The 20877-nt window shown below is 45.2% G+C and overlaps 1 protein-coding gene across 4 annotated transcripts in view; it reads right to left on the bottom strand.

Annotated features, from left to right (window-relative positions):
* LOC105453824 (ion transport peptide-like) overlaps positions 1–20877 on the bottom strand; it is a 42635-nt gene that overhangs the window by 13930 nt on the left and 7828 nt on the right. For 2 of the 4 annotated variants that reach the window (XM_011696039.1, XM_011696040.1), the window contains exon 1: positions 18396–19949. The exons of 1 other annotated variant lie outside the window; for it this stretch is intronic. In XM_011696039.1, the coding sequence (XP_011694341.1) occupies positions 18396–18419 (24 nt within the window). In that variant the 5' untranslated portion in view covers positions 18420–19949. Of the gene's footprint in view, positions 1–10574; positions 11129–18395; positions 19950–20877 lie in introns of those variants that run through there. One more of the 4 variants, XM_011696043.1, reaches the window with a different exon arrangement.

The raw sequence follows: 20877 nt of genomic DNA, 5'->3' as shown, positions 1-20877 counted from the left end.
AATGTGCGCACGTAGGTTTGATCCGCGTACGGATCGTTCATTTGACGCAAAGGCCAAACGCTCCTTACGGTAGGAAACTTTCAATTTTTCGTTTTGTATAACGGTAATAAAATACACTTAACAAGCAGACTAATAGCGAATTTGGCGCACTCGCAATCAATGTACAAAAGTTAAAGCCGTTGTACAAATCGATGTAAAGATGCATTTAATATAAATATAGAAATGGGTTAAAATAGACAAAATCCTCGATCAACTAAGTTTATTATATATTTGATAAAATATGAATTTTATCAAATATTATTTTATCATTTCAGACTTCATTTTTACATTTAAATTAGATCAGTGTACAATGACTTTGCTATGCACCAGTGTGCGTCCGAGCGAATTCGCTATATGTAAAAAATATCGTTAATTATACTCCTTTCGCATACGTTTCCACAACACAATTCTCGTGTCAGCGCGTAATAAATAATAATGCAACATCCAAGTCCTTTCGATGGCAAAGGACGATCATTATCTGTCTCTAAACTTCGTCCATTTTCTATATAGCCGATCGTAACACCGTGTGTCCAGTAAATAATCGCATCTAGTATAGGTAGATAAGACCACCGAGAGATCGGTAGCCGATCGTAAAAGACCAGGTCGGTCGTATAAAGCACCGCGCGCCGTGAAAATACATTCACCCGCTCGCGCGCGCGCACAAAGAGTGTCCGGTAAACGTCAATCACGTGTCAAGTCAATAACCATATATTTCTCATCGGTGAGACACGACGACTGGTTCCCGTCGCATGCGGCAACATTATCAATTTATTATAAATGAACGCTCTTGTATCTGCCGATATCTTAATTAATTACCTAACCGCACGCGGAGACCTCACGGCCGTATAACTCACGTTCGAGAATTAAAGAGCGGTGGTGATTTTTTTTTCTTTGACTAATAATAAATCAAGCATTACAAGGCATTGTGTTTTCCTTACAATTTACCTCGGTTTCATCCTTTACGAATACGTTTCGTTTGCATTTTAAATCTTTGTCTAAGTTAATATTAAATTTATTCTCCTAGGAAATTCTTTTCAGAAAATATCTTATGAACATGTAATTTATTGCAATAATACTAAATTACAAAACACGATTTAATGACGAAATTTTCTTTCTCTTTATCGTGTAACTTTTTTTTCAAAGAAGCTATACGATCTTTCTTCCTTTGAAGGTACCATTGTACACGTTATAGGTATCTCATCGTCTTTTGTGCGCGGACAAGAGAATAAACCTTCGCTCACGAACGTGAGCTTATCAGCCGCTATCGACCCTTCGCGATTTCGTCTTCATTTATTTTTTTTTCTTCTTTCTCATCGTCCGATCGACGAGAGCGGACCTCCGCTCTCGGCCTCGGGAGCGCGCGCACCATCGGGCAACGTAATGGAATTAATGAGCACACCTGTGGGGGTCCGCGTACACGGGGTACGACGTATGTGACGCACGTAGCCCCGCCGCGGCCGCGTCCGCGTCGGTGGGCTCACACGCGCGTGCATTCGTGAAGGAATGCTCAACAGGTGTGCCGTGCCGCGGCGGACCCTCTGCGCGCGCTCACGCCCTCCCTCCGATATATACCATAGGGCCAGGCATGTGCGTACGCGCGTTGCACACGCACGTGTGCGTAATCGCGGCGAGTTGTAGATTCACCACCGATCGCTCTACACACGCCACACGACCCGTCATCGCGGCCGCATAAGCCGCATTCGCATCCGCGTCCTCGCCCGGCTCCCCTTTCCCTCCCTGTTTTTCCTCGTTTACCGCATGAAACGCACCGCTCGCCTCGTCGGCGAAAACGGAATTCGCGCGTGAAAATTGAATGCCGTGACGCGAGAGGACTGTTTCCTTAAAAGAAACTATAATACGCGATCTTTCACGGAAAACACACAGAGATGCGAGATACGAGATAAATAAAGTCATTTCGACGTCATTTTCTTCGAAATGTTATAGTATCTATAATTTTTTTTTATGATCGCTCTTTATTTTATACAGCTACATCAACGTCAAGTATTTTCCTTGTTCACTGAAAAACAAGGATGTTGTGGTGATGTTCTTTTTAGGAGACGAGCGATTAATTTATTTGCGAACGAAGACGCGCGCGCGCGCGGATAGGCTGGTTTTCGCGAGCCGCGTACAAAACGGCGCGTTGTCCGCCGCTGCAGACCGTTTGCGTCTCTCGCGTCTCACCGCGGCACGCGAACGGGTGCAACGAACCTCTCCGCCGCAGCCTTCGTCGGGAAGAGAGGCGTCGCGGGAGAGGCGAAACACGCCAGAATCGAGACGCGCACATTGTGCGCGATCGGCCGCAGAGGTCTGTGTGCAGCGGTTCGCAATTAGAAAGGTGCTCGAGACACGGAGCGTTATCGTCGTGATCCGCGTCATCCCCCTCGAACCGCCGCGTACTTTCGTATCCCTTTCTGATCACCCTTGCGTACTTTTACTGACGAACGAGATCGAGCTAGTCGAAATTGGAAGTTCCAAAATGCGACCGGAATAATTGTAGCAGTACAGAAATGAGACACTTGACAAATCGTTACCGCAGCCTTCGGCAAATGGCAAATGGTGTTCTTTAATAACGTTAAAACGAGCAAATAGATTTCTAAGCGCAATGCAACTGCCTGTCATTCTTTCGCTTCTATATCGAGATTCTTATGGACGCGGCCGCGACTGCTCCTTTTGCGCTCGCTACCCCGAGTACTCGAGTATAGGCTCTCCAAAGGCGAGAGACTTTCTACCAAGTCGAACTCCCGCGGGTTTTAGATCGAGCGTACACCGGCGTGCATTCGCAACAGAGAGCCTTCTGTCTTTCTGCGCGTCGTGTACGCGCGGCGTGATGCGTGCGACGAGCGGCGGCGGCGGCGGCGCGCGGCGGTGGGTGGAGAAGAGGCGGGAGAGGACTGAGGGATTCACGCGATTTATTTACACGACTGCCCTCCCTCCCGTTCCTTCCCTGAGATCGCCTAGGTTGCGCGTCAGCCTCTAGAGATACGTTAACCCCGTTGCGTTGGAATTCGCCAGCAGAATCGTCGTCTTATCGGCTAGCGATATTCCGCGCCGCGTTATACGTTGACATCCGAATTATCAGGAGCGCGTCACGCGCGGTGAGATGACGGCAATAAATTCATCGCGCGTACACCCGACTTTCAACCGGCAATCTGGCGAGAAAGAGAAGATAATGAAAATCACGATCGTTTTATAGAGAGGAGTGATCGAAAGTATAATAAAGATGTAAACGGGAGCACATCGTGAGCAAGTCGTGTGTTCTTTACTTCTTGATTTCATTATTTAAAACTTTTTAAAGTGAAACTTCGTCTTTTGTGTAAAATAATCGATTTTTCATCGCTGGCTCGTCGTCGGCTGGCTTCTATCGGCGAAAGAATGCACGTACTATCTCGCGTATATAGGGCAGAACCGGCTCTGTCGGCGCGCGTCTCTGCTCCGCGCACCAACTCTTGCCCGTTCCACGCGTGTACGTCGCTTGTACGTACGCGTTACGTACACACGCTGACATGTTGCATTGCCATCGCTAGTGGAGATCGACGTCGAGAGGGATGGAGGGACAATTCTCTAAGAAACTTGGACCGCGAAAGACCGCTTCCTACACGACGTCGCCGTAATTCACCGCGAGTGATCCTTGTAATGGATGAACGCGGCAAGGTAATGCGACTCGAGAGGAAGATACATTAACATACTTTGCGGCGACGTTAATGATATTATCTTCATTCGACATTCGGGAAAAAAAACGTTGATCGATGCATCCGAAGATACGCGAAGAAGTATCTACGAGAAGGTTAGCGGATGGGCTTTGATAATAATTACCATGACCGATAATAAAACATTATAGTTTTAAGCGAAACTAATCAAATTTTTGTTCAGCCAGCAAGAAACAATTATAAAAATATTCAATATAAGTACGTAAAAAGATATTTGAAAAAAGAAGTGAAGAGCAAACTGACCACCTTGATGAGATTTTCTGAGCTTTATCTTTTACCTTGTTATATATTCACAGAACAGCGAGACTATATGTTACCGTAAAATTCCGAGTTTCAGTAAACTTAAGATTTTGCATATAAATCGTAAAATTCACAAAGTTTTTCTGGTAAGAAAAATAAATTATTTGATGTAATATCGCAGTTATATATTGATGTTGATAAATGTTAGAATATACTAAAGCTGTATAGAGAGAAAAAAATCGAGATACCTTTATTACATAAGGAACGACGGTAAGAAGTAGAATAGATAACTGTATTTTTTAATGCCCTGATAACACTGAAGAAAAGCAAATATTAAAATATATATAAACTTTCTAAGTTCTATTAAATATCGGGGAGGTTTTACGGTAACACACATATATACATACATGACATTCTTACGTCTCGAATTTTTTAAAATTTTCTTGTGAAGATTTTTTATTATGAAATCAATCTCTAGAACTCTCAGTCTGCGAGGACAGTGTCTAGATGGCAGCAGACCGAGCCAACGAGAGAAACGCACGGGGACGACGGTCTCCTTCGCGTTGCGAGCTGCGAGGGGGACCGCGTCCGCACCGGGCACCGTCACTACTACTACTTCGCGGCGACGGCGGCGGTCGAAGTAGTGGGGTATACCGGTGTCCCGGCAGACAGCTTGGCGTCCTACGGTTCGCATTACGAGAAACCGTGCCTTTCTCCGTCTTTCGCCTCCTCTCGCTTCGTAACTCGCCGCTCGCGGGTACCGGATCTCCTCGCGCCTCCTCTCGCGTTCGCGCTCGCGCTCAACTCGCTCTCCGGGCTCTCGCGACGTCGTCGGCTCGGTTTCTCCCCGAAGGGAGTATCTCTACCCTTCTCGCTCCGAGACGAGAGCCGTGCGATTTAAATCCCGCGTATACTCGCTTGATGACGTAGCCTCTTCAATTGGAAAAATTCATTTTTATTTGAAGAAAAAGAAATATATATATATATATATATAAACATTTTAATTATTCAAAACTATCATATGGAAAATAAATAATCGAAAGATCGATATCGCACGAATTTCTCATTATTATCATTTTCCATATGATAATTTTGAATAATTAAAATGTTTTAACAATATATAGTAAGATTAGAATCGAAATGAAATCGAATGATTGATTTATGTAAACGAGATGCAAGTTACACTTGAGTAACTTGGAGTAGATTTTTTTTAGGAATTGACGTTTGAAAGCAGCTGCATAGCGTTTCCACGATTAATTATCCCAACGTTGATATGCACGTTTATGATATGCCGGGAATATTTAAATGAATGCGAAATGATCACGCGAGAGAGGCTAGAAAGATGTCAAGTGAGTGCCATTCATTGGACGTCCAGCGTTCGTTTGATATATTTAAGAGTAGAGGTCGATTTCTCTCTTTTTGCCGGTTAGACTTTTTTTTCTTTTTTTACGCGTTTCGCCGTCGATCGAAGGCCAGCTGGTCGAGGTCCTGCGCGATTTCGAGGATCGACTTAGCTATCGACGTACGCGAATCAACCGATGTCTCTTCAGAAATATCGATTTGACGCATAAATAATGAACAATTAAGATTCTCGTTGTTTATTTCGAAGATATTTGTTTGGAGAGTGAGACGTAAATCATTGGAAGCTCGAGGATTGGATCCGCAACGCTGATAGTCCAAACGGCGGTAAAAGCGATTCTCTGCGCTCGAGCTCGCTCGTGCGTAGAGGACGGACGTGAGATGAGATCACGCGTGATCTCCTCCCGTGATCTCCTCCGTACACGTATCCACCGATACGTGTAATTTACGCCCGATCGAATGGCGCGGCGCGGATACCGAGACTCCCCAAGAAAGCTTAAAACGGATAAATCACACGCGCGGCGAGATGGGATAAATAATTGATCGTAACGGAACGCGAGATGTATATATCCATCCGGGCAAGGATACCGGCGGTATCTCTCCTCGCCGTAATAGGTCTCGTTTCCTGTCTTCGAAATGTAGGTTCGCGTGAGACGCTGATCGATGGCCATTGATGGCCGTAGTGCAATCTAAAAATAGCTTCGGCGACTAGTGTCGAGTGATTCTAATCCGAGACGTTCGAGCGGCGTGAAACTTAATGACTTCAACGAGATCGATCTCCCGCGAAGTGCGGTCAATCGATTGTCAATGTAGGGGAATTATTCTTTTTTATATTTATTAATAATCTGTCAATTTACTATTAATATCAGTAGTCTCGACGCAAATTTGTAAATAGATTATTTCGTATTAAATCATAAAAATATCGACCAATTTTAATTATACGATTATTATTATTATCATGTTATTATTGGATAATCGTACTTTTAATTCACCGGCAAAATTATACGCACACATTTTGCGCATTTAATTACATTTGATATATAAAAAAATCAGTTGTTATCAAATCATATCATATCATATAAATAGAATATCTCGTTATATGCGTATCTCCTAAGCGTTCTATATATATGATACGTGACTCCGACGATTACGCCTCGCCTAATCTATCGGTAGCGATAACCCGCGGCATCTCGATTACGTTTCGCGGCGATTTTCACACGGGGGTCAATAACACCGAGCGGCTCTCTCGCTCGATGCCTAAACATTTCGACGAGAGCGGCTCTTTACCGAGAACACCCGATTGAGTGGCGGAATCGCAATTCCCGCGCCGCCGCTCAACTCGTAAAGCAAACTATAAAACGTCGCGCTCTGCGGTAAATGCATTCCCGTTCTCTTTAAATAGCAGACGGTGTCGCGCTCGCGATGCCGATATATGCGGCTAAGTAAAGGACGCCGCGATATATATTTGCGGATCTCTCCCTGAAGAAATATCAGCGTTCAGAAATGAAGCGGCCTCCGGCCGAGAAAATTACGAAACCTCCTCTCTATCTTTCTCATTCTCCCGTTCTCTCTCCTCTATGACCGCGTTCGCGGATTTCATCGATCATAAGCCTTTCCGCCGCGCTTCGCACACGCTCGCGGATATTTACAGTATCGCCCATGGGGCTCTCCGTGCGTGTCTCACTTGAAGAGGCATTCTTGAATGTTGAGTTACGAGAGGCTGGATGTATTCGCGAAACTGCGATATATTTCGTTTAATTGTACAACAAATCGATTTTTAAAAAATGCAATAAAAATCATTAACGTGTAGGACTGATAATTCCGATAAATTAATAAGACCAATCCTATCACGTGAATTCATTTCGAGTCTATGCTATGTCGACAAATTCTTTTTTTTTTTGTTGTTGTCAGATACTAAAGCAGATAAGACGAAGAAATTACGTCTTCCTTTCTCCGCGATTCTTTGGCGAATCCGATCGAATCCGGTCGTCGTGCGGCGAAGATTACGAGGTCATAAAACAGTCGCACGCTCGGCTTCTTCTGGGTCGGCAGATGTTTAGGAAAAAGTCCGTTACATCTGAGGATCTACGATCTTCCGAGAAGACCATCGAATATGTCAATCATTGACCTCTCCCCGTCGTCGTTTTTCATTCGACCTTTTCTCAAGATAGTCATTACTCTCGAATTTCCATCTTTTCGTTTACGCAGAGTCGTCTTTGGCTCGCGATCCAGAACAGATTTCGAAGGTGTACTTAATGCAAGATCAGTAAACGACTCTGATATAAAATACATCGTAAGTGTCCTATTGTTTTCCTATTTCCGGTCTCTTCCTTTTTTTAATGACACTTATTATTTACATAATTTACATACAAGCGTGAATCACGATATCCGGGATTGAAAATAGATTTTCTCGATTTTTTTTTATTGATTACTTATTTGGAATTCATTATACACATAATTGTAGTTTCAAATTAAAACTCTGTTAAAAAAAAAAAATTACAATTTATAGAGATTTCGCTCTGAAATTGTGGAAATGTAAAATTTTCGCGCGCATTAAATCTCATATCGCGAATGTATTTTCTATAAATCTCACAAGTCTCGCAAGTTAATTACAGACCGCGTAATTGTCTTCCGCGAACAATTCCATTGGACGCGTATCCGTTTGTAAGCAGAAGAAACGGAAATTAATGAAGCTCCATAAGTGTGAGAAATAGGGATATTTTTAGTCTCCTTAAACGACCGCGTCAGATCCGCCTCGGAACGCGAATTCTCCACACCTGTTAAGGCGTCGCACCGCCGCTGCATTTAGGCCATGTTTAACGGGCGCTAACTTACATACCGGAGAAGAACACGCAAGTGTGCATATGTGTGCACGTATGTATGTATGTATGTGTGTGTGTTATGTGTATGTATGTGTGGGTCGTCGAGGCGTGAATCGGCTGACGTTTGGCCCTCGCCCGGCTGGTGCGAGAGCAAAAGATTCTCTGAATGAACTCTAAAGATAGACCCCGTAACACACACGCCCTTCCCTTTCGTCGCCCGCCTCGTCTCCTCGTCCTCTTCCTCAACCTCTTTCTCGAATGCTCTCTGCTTCCCTCTCTTTATCATAAGCTGTTGGCTGAAGCTATACGTCATCTACCTCGCGCACCGACGACGATTATTTTAACAACATTTAACGAGATAATAATTAACAATGATAATTCATTCTCCAGTTGTTTCTAAGAAATTTAAACTCTCGCACCATTAAAAACAAACGATTCTAATTTTTCATTTTACTCGTACGATATCGTAGTTAACTATTGGCGATCCCACGCAGGGATCGAACGCTGTCGATTGAAAGCACGAGGATCATGACTTGGCAAGGAAGACTTGGGGTGATTTAAAAAAATTTTTCTCACGGTGTTCGCGCGTCCTGTGATCCTGGTGTCTTTTTGTTTTCTTTTCGTCCTCGCGTGTATATAGCGAGAGAAAGAGAAACTTCTCTCTCTCTCTCTTTCTCTCTCGGGCCGCCTGTGTAGGTGGGCGGATCTCGGCGGTTGGTCCAGATTTCGATCGCGAGGATTGCCTCCGCGACGATCGATCCGCCGCGGATGCAGAAAAAATGCGCATCTCGTCCCCCGATGGTGGTGAGAACATACCGCGTGGGCCGTGATAGAAGGACAAGGAGAACGAGTGACTGAAAACGAGCGAGGAGGCCGCTGTGCGTACGTGCATGCGTGCGTGCGTGCATGTGTGCATGCGTGCGCGTTTAGCCGCGGTCCATGGCCGGTCATCTAGCGTACCGCGCGCGTTGCTTTCGCCTTTTTCTTCCTTTCCTTTTTACCGGAGGCGGAGGAAAGAAACTTTGTGTTTGCGTCCCAATATAAATATTGACCGCTTAGAGGTAACACCGCGGCGGAATTGATTGACTCTCTGGCCTTCGTGTGTGTGGAAACTTATTGTCGGAGACCGCACGTTATTTGTTCTCTTCAATCGCGCGCGCGCCGCTTATCGCTTTTAATTTTAGACGGGAAAAAAAACCGTGAAAACGGCTGAACGTCTGAAAGCAAGATTTTAATACGGCAACGATATTCCAATCGATACAAAGTGGATTCGATTACGAATCCTGTCTCGAGATTGCACACGGGACGGGAATAAACATCGGGATGCTGTCCGCCACCCTTGAATCACTCTCTCCATAGCACCGCATAAGTGCGCAAAGGTCAAGTGCGTGAGGGGTTAACCGCGCTCTTTAACACTTCAAATTACCCGCTCGCTATTTTAAGTGAAAGCAATGCGCGTATCGTGAGGCATGCTTGCTGAAACTAAAAATTGGATAGTAAAGTGTTAAATTTCTCGTATCTCACAACTGTGTCTTGTAATGTTCGGATAGAGGGAAAAATGATAATTTCCCTCTGTTAGAACATTACACATAATTGCGAGATAAGAAAACTTAATAGCTCAGTATTTAATTTTTAGTTAAGTAATTTGAACCGCAAGAGTATATAGGAATAAATGTCTGGAATTTGTCGAATTTAATCATAAGATAAAAAAAAGTATTTTCAGATTTTAATAGCACTTTTTTTAATAAAAATCAGTTTTTTAATTTTAATATATTCAAAGGTGTGTTCCTTGAGAAAAGACAGATTAAAAGTTGCGAAAAGCAGCGTGCCGACACGAGTTGCCACCGGTCGTCGTCTATTCGACCACCTGTTTGCTTCAGCCTCTCGGATCTCGATTCGAGCAAGCGGGAAAACGCGACGCGTCAAATTTCTCTCGTTACCTCGCTCTCTCGTGTTTCCCGGAGGTCCACGTGGACGTCAGGGATTTTTTTTTTATCAGGACCATGTCAAAGTTCAATCAGATCTTTGACAAATTTCCTAACGCGACTTTGGCTTTAAAAACTTTAAATGACGGGATTTCCACGTGATTTATCGCAGAAAGCGTCATTTTTATTATTTTTAGAGTCAAATCGAGATTAAATTTAACTCTGGAATTCACGAACACGACGTAATGGAACGGCGAACAAGTGAAATTTATGTGGTACTCGTGCCGCGAGTTATGTACCTATACGTGTCGCTGCGTATCAGCGCTCCGCATCGTCAAAAAATATATAGCTTACAAACTATATGTAACATAATGTCAGTATCATTACGTCGGTATAAACTGATACGATCGAGATACAGTCGAGATATTTCTCGAATTTCGTTCGCGGGACTTCGTTTCAACGAGTGATGCAACGGGACTTACTTCGTTATTTCGCTTTCGCACTCACGGAGTCCTGGACTTATCTCGCGCTTCTGGATCTTCTCTCTGCGGTACGGGGGTACCTCTCGTCGGCGGTCCAAAGGAAACTGGGTCCCCTTTCTCTGTCTTTTATTATCTCTTCCCTCTCCTTGCCTCTCACTGGACCTGGAGCAAATTAGGGTTCTCGTTCTCCTTTTCGCTCACTTTTTGACACTCGCCGCTACGCGGGGATTGAGACACGCGTCTTCCCGGAACAATAGCTAAACGACGGAGCGAACACTGGACCGACGAACGCGCGCGCGAACTGCTGCTCTTCGAATCTCGCGGACGAAATCAAGTGGCGTGCGTTTGCGGAAGGATCGCGATCTTTCGCGATGCGGCGCGTCTTATCTCAGCGCTTGTTATCTCTCTCAGCGCGAGTCTTCTCTCTCTCTTTCTCTCTCTCTCTCTTCCTCCTTGTGACGCACGGTGCCTCTGGCTCTCACGCGGTACCCCGATACTCCGGCGCTATGTAGATGCCGTGCGTGAGTATAGTAGTAGTAGCAGTAGTAGTAGCAGTAGTAACGACGGCGGCGGCGGCGGCGGCGGCAACGGCGGACAAGAGAGATGCGTCGTTTCGCGTGGAGGCTCGAGCTAACATTAACTAGCGCGGACTGCAGCCGCTTATAATATGGCCCGGCCGCGAACCAATGGGATCCCGCGCTCCTTGCCAGACCCCCACCGACCCCCCGGACCCCTCTCTACCGTCACTCCACCATCGTTCTCGGACTCCCCTCGCGCTGCGCTTCCCGCGCTTTGCTCCAGAGCTCTCCTCCTCCTCCTCCTCCTCCTCCACCACCTCCTCCGCCACCGCCGCCACCGCCGCCGTCGTCGTCGCTACTCCTTCGCTCCCTCTGCGCGCACCCTTCCTTGCTGCATCCACTCCTCCCTCCGTCCGTCGTCCTCCGTGAGAGAGCCGGAGAGAAGACCCCCCGCGTGTTATTTCCGATTGTCGTTCCTCCTTCGTCCTCTCGTCTCTTTGTACGTGTACAAGCGCTCGTGTGTATCTCACTGTCCCCCTCTGGTCTTTCCATCGTCCGGACTCGGAGAGTACCACACGCGCTTTTTCTTTCTTCTCGTCCCTCTTCCCTTTTCTCTCCTCTTTCTCTCTTTCTCTCGCCTTTCCTTCTTACGCGTATATCCTGCCTCCTTCTACCCTGTCACCGTGCACCAACGCGTCCTTGTCGATCCCGTTGGCCTCTCCTTCTTCCTTCCCTTACACGGGGGGGCCGCTAGCGCACCCGCGGGGAGAGACAGAGAGTGAGAGAAAAAGAGAGGAACGATGGCACGGAGACGGAGACAGGGAGTGAGAAAGAGAGAGAGGGAACGAGGGGGACCGACATTCGCGGCGACTCTCAACATGGGTCGGGGACCGGGGAACTCCCGGAACGAGTGCGCGCGCGGGATCTCCGATGCTCTGTATAGGCGCGCTTGGAGAACGCAGTTACGCGATCGCGCGAGTAGTGAATTGTAGCACTACGGTAACGAGAGAGTAGTACGCAGGTAGACGAGAGCGCCTCGGAGAGGCGTTACTTCCTTCCGCATCGTAAATCCGTGACGTTCGTTTCCTGATGGGACCTGGGGAGAGACTGGTAGGAACCCTCGCGTATATAATTTAAATGTCGAGGAATGGCCACGCGGCGCATGATTTTGCGCTCGCGCGCGCGTTCCATTTTCCTCTTCCGCGGATTTATTTTCGCTAACCTGACCTCGTTGCGCGAAAGTTTATCTTCCGAGCGGATACGGCGGCCAACAGTTATCTCGGGAACCGATCGACGCGGTGGCTACAAATTGGTGATTAAAGAACGATAAAATGCGCATTAAGTAATGCGCGTTACGTTTAAATGAGCCAGTCGGCCGGCCGCTGAATCGTAAAGACACGAGTATGGTCGTGATAAAAATCGCACTGCAATTAAGACATTGTTACGAAATTCCATTATGCAACATAATGTTCCGGCAATTGCGTCGCGTGTCGGATGATTTAAGCGGAAGAGTGACTCGCAAATATCTCTAGCGGGCGCAAATTCGTCTAATATATCGGAAAAATATGAAATTCCAACGAGTTCTACGAAACTTCACTACGTTAAATCCGTCATCAGATTACACGTTGGAGACTGAGGATTGCAAATTGAGGATTGCAAAAAATTATAATTCGACCAATTATGGATAATTTTAATTTTATTTCGTTCCGACTATTTATTATTAAATTCTAATCTCTAATTAAATAATCTTCAATCATAGTCCGATACGGGCTTTATATTTTCAAAAATTTTTTTTAAATATGATTAAATTAAGGTCTTTTGTAAATTCTTTTGTAACCGCCAAAATCGAAGCTCCAAAGTATATACACTCGACACACGCCACACGCTTTCACTCTACAGATTTCTGACGCAACTTTAACGGATGTCGGCTAAGAATTCGGGGCAGATAAACGGTAGGAACGTGACTAATGTCCGATGTTTCGGCACGAAAAGACGAATTTGTTCAGCAGAAAAATTTCGGCGGAGGCCACAGCTTCTCGCAAACTCAGTCGACGCTTGCATCAACCGAGAGAGCAAGAGATGTGCTGGTTGCACGTGCCGCAGACCGGGGGCCGCTATTAAGAGTGTCGTACATAATGACACGGCGACTTCTGCGCTGTTTCCTTTTTCTTGCCCCCCCCCCCTCCCCTGGCTCGAGGCGAAAGAATTCCAGAGGCGAGAGCGATTATTCTATCCGCTTGTCCGTCCGTCTAATCGACGTATTGCATTTTCATCTGGTGGTTAATCGCCTCTGCAGCCGTCGCGTCGCCTCGGCACCGTCTCCGCAAATGTCTCGTAAAGGGCATGAATAAATCATCATCAATCGCATCATGAATACGAGCCGATAATCGCGGAGGAGCAGTGTATACCTGCGGAAGATTATCCCGCGGTTATGTACACGTGTGGCGTGACGCGGTTATGTAACGAAGTTGATTATTGTCTCTCGCTTACTTATCTTATTCTCAATTGGCGAAGAAAGGTAAAGATTTTTTTTTCCACGGCGTGAGCTAACACAGAATGAATTTCCCCGTCGAGACGCGCGGAGAGACTTCACATCCGTGAAAAAGATAAATTTTGTCAGGCTCGAGTGACACGTATACCGACGACGTATTAAATAGCCCCAACCTTGCCTCTCGTCGCTGGAAATTTAAATGCGCTCGTTAATACGCGCGCCGTATACCGGTGCAACATCGCGGGTGCACCTTGATTTACGTATTGCCGCGCATAATATCGTCGGGCTATTTCTGGCCCGCTTAGCGGCGGGCGCGAGAGATAAGGTTGATAGAGATAAATCTTCATTGCGGTTTTAAGGTCGATAACTCGCGGACGAGCGACGAGCGCGCGTTACGGAAAGAGCGTAATAAAAGCGCTCGCGGGGCGGGCGCAGAACTGAAAGGGAAAATGACGTGCGCGAGAACGAGTTTTCGGATCGAATCATCGAGCGACAGCCAATAACGAACGAGTTTTATGCCGCGAGCAGAACGGGAGATAAGACGATAAACTTAGCTGGACGGTTATTATGAAAGACATTTAGGTCTAGCCGATTCGCCGTTTGAAATATCAAAAACAAATGCGCAACGTTTTTCTTACCAGAAACATACGCGCCAGACCTTGTCGGCCAGATCTTCCAATAAACAGAGGAAATGTCATCGAATTCTAATTTTTCTTATCGATTCAGTCGTAACTGAGACTCAATATCGTAAAATTTTTTTTTACAAATGACAAATTAAATTATACTTTGGCTAATTAAATTTTAGGAGTGTAAACGCAACTGAGATTTTGTAAATTTACTTCTTGTGATTTTAAAAATCTCTAAGAAAAATAGCGATCGGTCTTTTACTTTTTGAATAATCTGACACGTAAAAAAAAAAAGTGACGACTTGTCTCGACGCTAACTGCGGCGACTTGAGAGCAGCTTCGCGCATACAAATGCGCAACTTAACGCACGCGACTCAAACTCGGCCGAGCACTTTCCCGGCTGGTCGTCTTTTGCGTCGCTCGCTTTCGCGATTGTCTTAACGAGGCGTTTATAAGCACACCGCGAGTGAATTCCCACTTCGTGGAATTAATTCCTAAAGATTCGATCCTTGAGATCCTCGAGGGCTCTTTCTCTTTCTCGGTTAATCGTATCGCTGGGAATCGATCAGCTTTCAACTTTATCGTAGCTCTTTGAAATAATTCCCTCCCCCCGAAATCTTTCTACAAAAAATAAAACTTTTTGTGCTCTTTTCAACGAATGCATCATAAAAAAATTCACATTTAAAATTATCTGTAATTAACTGAGTGGTTCTAATAGCTGTCCGATGTCATCGAAGATTTATTCATTCTAAACAGAATTGTAAGTTATTCTCGTAAGAACTTACTGAAATTGTAATTCTATGCGTATCGTAAGATATACGATTATTCGTAAACATCAACGATTTCTCGTAAATCTTACGGCTAGTTAGAAGTTGTCTGTAAAGATATTGCATAAAGTTATAAGCATATAGTCATAAATTTTTACAAGTTTTACGAGGACAAATTACGAACCTTACGATTCTGCTTAAAATTGATCCATTAGTTCTTGACGCGTTTATTTTATTGAATAAATAAGGACTAAACAAACGAAAGAATTTTTCCTCAATGACGTCTCTCTGTCTCTCAATTATAATACTTCTCATTGGAAAACACCAAAGATGAGTTTACCAAGATGACGCAACGGATGCATCGTACGTAGCATCTGATCGCGTGATCTCTGTTATTAAAACGTTGAAACGTGATGAATGACGTTTGCGCAAAATCAGATAAGCGGCGCGTGCGTTGAGCGTTTCTGAAAATATATGCACGCGCACACGCGGGATTTGCCGGTGTCTCTCGACCGACGGACGATGTCTCGTCGGCGTAGGTATAGAGAATTCACCAATAGAGCATCGTGCAGCCGAGTGGCATTCCAGATTTTTCTCGGCGCCACAATACTGGCGACGTCCTCCACGAACTTATATTCTTTCGTTTTCACGTCTGTCGCGCGTCGAACGAGACGGGACGATTGCATGACATTACGGCTTTACTACGTCGAAAAAAACTTCGCGTGGGGATGATTCACGTAACTAAATTGCTGCGTAATGTTGGGGAGGAATCAATTAAGTGCAATTATATTATACTTGGTAAGTGTAGCGACCGATACGTCCGTCTTAGACAAAAAGCTGCAAGAAAAACTATGAGCGATGACATAGCTGGAAATAACATTCCGAGAGTCGTGACTTAAACTTAAACCTAACGTGTGCGACGCGATGATCTTGAGAAGCTCATACGGAATCGCTTACATGCCTCTTGCGTATAACTGATTAGTATTAGGACAGTACGTCCTAAAAAAAGAGAGAGAGAAAGGAAAGCTGTATGATTGGTAAAGAAATTTATCTGCCAGCAGTGCCAATTTTCTACATTATTTGACTCTGAGTTTTAAAGGTCGGAGCTGAGACTTAATCTGTTTGTGTTAGTCACTGTAGAATGTAAAATATTAACGTCACAAGGAAATTTATTAACGTCTCGGTTGATTGAATTTTATTAACGATAATTGATTTACGTTCCATTTATAGCGCACTACCCGATTCGTTATACACGTGCACGCGCATTCGTCAACCTGTCGCCGAACACGCCGCAGGTAAATAAAGAGTTTGTGACGTGAATATTTTTTCCCCCTTTTTTTTGCAATCGCGAGAATGCGGTGTTATGAGATCAACGTGTCCGCGGAGCGATCGGTGAGGTCGCGAGAAGGAGGAAAAAACCTGCAACGCGTAAAACGTGCGTCGCGTAAAACGCACGTTCGCGGCGGTTATAAATAATACTCATGTGTCTCCGATCGTTCGTCGAGTTTTTGCCGCGGCGCTCCTTTTCCTAATTATGAACGTACGTAAGACGTACTAGAGAAACGACCGTCGCGCACCGGCGAGAAATCTTGACAAAATGACCGAAGGCACGCCGGATCGCACGGGGTGTCGCATGCCGTCGATTATGCCGTGATCGTCCAATTTGGTTACAAAATAAATACGGTGCGTATCAAACATCGCAGATTCGTTTACATTTTAAAAACGATCTCCTTTCTATTCGAGTTTATCTTTCAATAACGAAAGTTCGAGGAGAGCCAACGAGAGCCATCTTATATTAATGGGACACCCTGTATTAATCCGCGAACGCGGAACCTGACCGATTGATGTATCAACGCGTTGATTGCCTCATCCTCGTGCTCGGCCTTGCGATGAAAAAACGCAGCGGATAACTGTATTTCAAGTTTCCTGCGATTTCTCGTTGCCTGAAGGTACCGCTACGGTACGCACGTCGCGCAAATCCTGACTAGTTAAACCGTAAAATGTGTCGAATATCTTAGAATCGCGCCTTAATCGTAACCGCAGACCTCGCATTTAGCAGCTCAATTTAAGATGACATTTTAATAACTGAATAATTGACGATTAAGGCTCTGTCATTCGCACAGCATCTTAAGCATTGAAATCCCACCCGGAAAAAAGTAATGTTGTATCAGCAGCACAGCTAATCTAATTGAAAATCATTTTATTAATTCAATGGCGGTATTAATGAAAAACAAAAATGTCATGCTCTTATTTCATTAAAATGTTATTTGTTTCATTAATGCACTGACATCAAAAATATTATTTCCAATTTGGCTGCTATCGGCTAATGCTGTTAACAACGTTATTTTTTTCCGTAAAACATAAATACACATGTCACATTAGTCACAAAAAAAAGTTAACCACCCGCGTCACCAAAACTATTAAAAATTTAGGGCCGTAAAATTAAAATCTTAATTAGAGAAAAAGTAAAACAACAAAAATAAACTAGAGATAGGACGTATCGTTAACCGTGCAATTAGCGAATAAGTATCGTTGTGGAATTACTGTCATTACCTCCAAGTGATCGAAACTCGGCGAAGTTAAAGCTCGTTCCGCGCAAAACGGCACATATGCGTGCAAAGCTGATGCTCGCTGAAACTACGCGACGTAAATAATTCCGTCGTCGCAATTCGTTCGGTTTGAATCTCCATCGATTCATCGCTGCTATTGTACGGCAAGTAGTCGATCGTGGGTGCGAGAGATCCAATCTTATCCCGGCTTCCTCCTTCGCCAGATACGCCACCGTCAATAACGGCAATAAGGAAGCTATACCGGCGGCCGCGCGCGGCTACTTTCGTTTTGCAAGGCCTTCTACGGCGCATTAACCCGAGCACGTAGGGTTTATTCCGGCGACAAGGTTGAGAATCGATAAAATGTAAAAACGAGATGTCTCAGGAATCAGAGGTATGAGATGTGTCACGAAGAGATCTATAAGACAAACGCGAGAAATAAAAATCTCCAACTCTCTAATCATCCTCGATAAGTAATTTAATTATTCCGAAAAAACATATAAGAAAAGAATTATAACTTGCTTATATATTGGTTGTATAAGATTGATTCAAATGTTGATCAATAAAAATTATAAAAAAAAAAAAGAAAAATTAGACTTAAAATCTCATATTGAAATCTGATTAAAAAAATAGTTGTAAGTCATCTCGAATTTATTTCGAATGTTATAAATATCGTCACAAATAACTTCTATAATCTGTATTTTACAATTTTATTAATCCTATATCCTAATATAATTTTCGATTAACATCACTTCTAGTTTTTTAAACAAAAGAATACATTGTGACAGTTCCACCTTTGTCGCGGACTTTCTTCGCTTTTCACAACTTATCGATCGGATGACGATCGAGCCGAAATCGCAGCGTGCTTACCTTGTTTGAGATCATAGCGTACATATGTCAGCGAACAAGAGCAGTGAGAGGCTCGGCCACGGCCGAGAAAGAGAGCTGTCGCCAGGCCACCGGAGTGTCGCAGGCGTAAAACTTGCGTCCCGGGCAAAGTCCCAAATTCGCGTTCCCACGTGCCTCCTCGCGCGCGCACGTTTCTTTCACACTTTTTCCCCCGAGATTATTACTCACCCCACCAGCGGCCACCAGCGTTCGCACTCGCGGAATACCCACGCAGCGGACGTCGTGAACTCGGGCAAGCCGGGTAAAGGATTCGCATAATCGGTAACACGCGCTTGCTCACTGCGCGCCCTTCGTCGTTTCGAGTCTCACGAGCGATCGCATCGTTCCCGAAAGGGAAAGAGTCACGTAACGCGCAGGTTCCTCGAGAGATTCCCACTCGTCAGCTGGCCACTCGCGAGGATATTCCTCGAATTATTTTCCATCATCGGGGAAAATCGCGCGACCGGCCTCCTACCTATTGCTGCAACGCGCCGATAATACTTGTCGCTCTCCATGCTACTTTCCGGTGCTACGTTCATCTGCCTCGTTGGCCGAGTCCAGAATTCACGATCGACGTCAACCTCTGCATACGAAAAAAAAAATCACGATTCCCAGAGACGTGATAAAGTTACAGCACTGTCAACCTGCGCTGTCTCGCAAACGAGAAAGAGAGTCTCCCGTAATTTTTCGTGCGGCGAGCAGTCGGCCGAGTCGCTCGCATAGGAAGAACCTTCGTATCGGGGACCGCGCGCCACGAGTCCGGACTCTCTCTCTCTCTTTCTCTCTCACTCTGATGGGCTATAATGTCCGTATCCGTGCCAGTCGGCGGTCGGTCCGGCCGATTTTCTCACGCCCACACGAAGCGCGCCCGCAATCGCGCGTGCAAACCGGATCAACGTGGCGCGGAAAAGAATTTAAATGCGCCGAAAATTGAGGAGGTCGAGTGCACTCGTTGTTTCGAGCAAAACCCCTCTAATTCGGTTTACCCGCTCATCATAAAAAAAAAAGCAACACTGTTAGAAGATAATTTTAAGTTTTAAAAATATCTCCACGAATAACGACGCGCGATGTCGTATCCGCGAGAGAACTCGCGTTCTCATCACTTTCTCTCCCGAGCTTTTTCGAGATTCCTTTTGCGTTTCTTTTCGGGATTTTTCACAATTCCGATGGAAGTCTCGTTAATCGCTTCGGAACATTTAATCTTCACCGGATATTCAATTGTGTCTATGTGAGAATCTATGAGGATCCTTCGTATTGCGAGCGAAAGTTTCCGCAGATGTGAGACGTATTTTTCTGATAGTTCCACCGAAATTCGAACAATTCCGTTTCAGCGGCACAAATTATCACGCACGTGATCGATTTCCGAGAGTACTCCGTATCGGGAAAAATCCCGTCTCTCCCGCGACGCCGTAATTTCTGAGACACGTGACGCGGACGGCACGTGGAGGACACGACACGGTCGAGGTATGATTTGGGCGATCTCGGGGAATGTACGGCTGTTCGAAGCCGAACAGGAGACCGCGACGAGCGCTACTGACAAGCTTTATTCGCCGTGTCGTGTGTTAGGGTCCCCGGCATCGTTAGGGGAGCGTGTACGGGGCTCGGGCTTGTGAATTCTCCTCCCCTCGCATGACGTGCCCCCTTCGTAGGTACAGGGCACTTAACACACTTGAATGAGGCGCGGACCCTCCCGCCGGGGCGACGCGACGTGACGGGGGACGTTAACGCTCTCCGCTCCGCAGGCCCAGCTTCCGCGAACAGCCTCTACGATCCAGCAGACGACCGGCCTGAATCTGTTTGTGCTGACGCAAAATCAGAAGCATGTCGCATGTCGGGGAGGGGGGGAAATTCGGGAGAAGTTTGTTTGGAAAAAAGAAAGAGAGAGAGAGAGAGGATAGAATTTCGACGAGTTGAATGTGCGACGATGTAAACACACACACGTGAATACGTCGATGAATGGAGCGGGCATCCGTGAATGACTGACTATAACTGACAATAAATCTGTATGTTTATCTTCACGTGATAATGTGATACGTTCTGTGTGGCGTTATCAATTTCTAAATATTACATAATTCGATTATTTACTGACGATAGCATCACTTTTATTGCTGTCTCGAATAGACCTCTAACACAGATAATATTATTTTAATGTTATTTTAAACAATTTCGTACAATTTATTGATCACTTGATAGTTTTATGTTATTCTGAGTCTTCTGGGAACTCGACATTCTTGGACATACAAACAAGGCCCGGTCAAACCGAAGCATGGAATTTCATATTGCACACGTGTTGATTTCAATCGTCTACGTGACAATCTAATGACTAATATTTTCGACGAAGATTTATCGCGACATTCATAAGAAATTCGACCTCGCCATTTAATTCCGCGACTTGCGGCACGATCTTCGAATGTACATATACATATATATATATATATGAGTCGACAAGGCACACAGGGGGATA

The sequence above is a fragment of the Wasmannia auropunctata genome, unplaced genomic scaffold (assembly GCF_000956235.1).
Source record: "Wasmannia auropunctata unplaced genomic scaffold, wasmannia.A_1.0 LD335994.1, whole genome shotgun sequence".
NCBI classification, from domain to species: Eukaryota; Metazoa; Arthropoda; class Insecta; order Hymenoptera; family Formicidae; genus Wasmannia; species Wasmannia auropunctata.
This window is presented reverse-complemented; position numbering and strand designations above follow the sequence as displayed.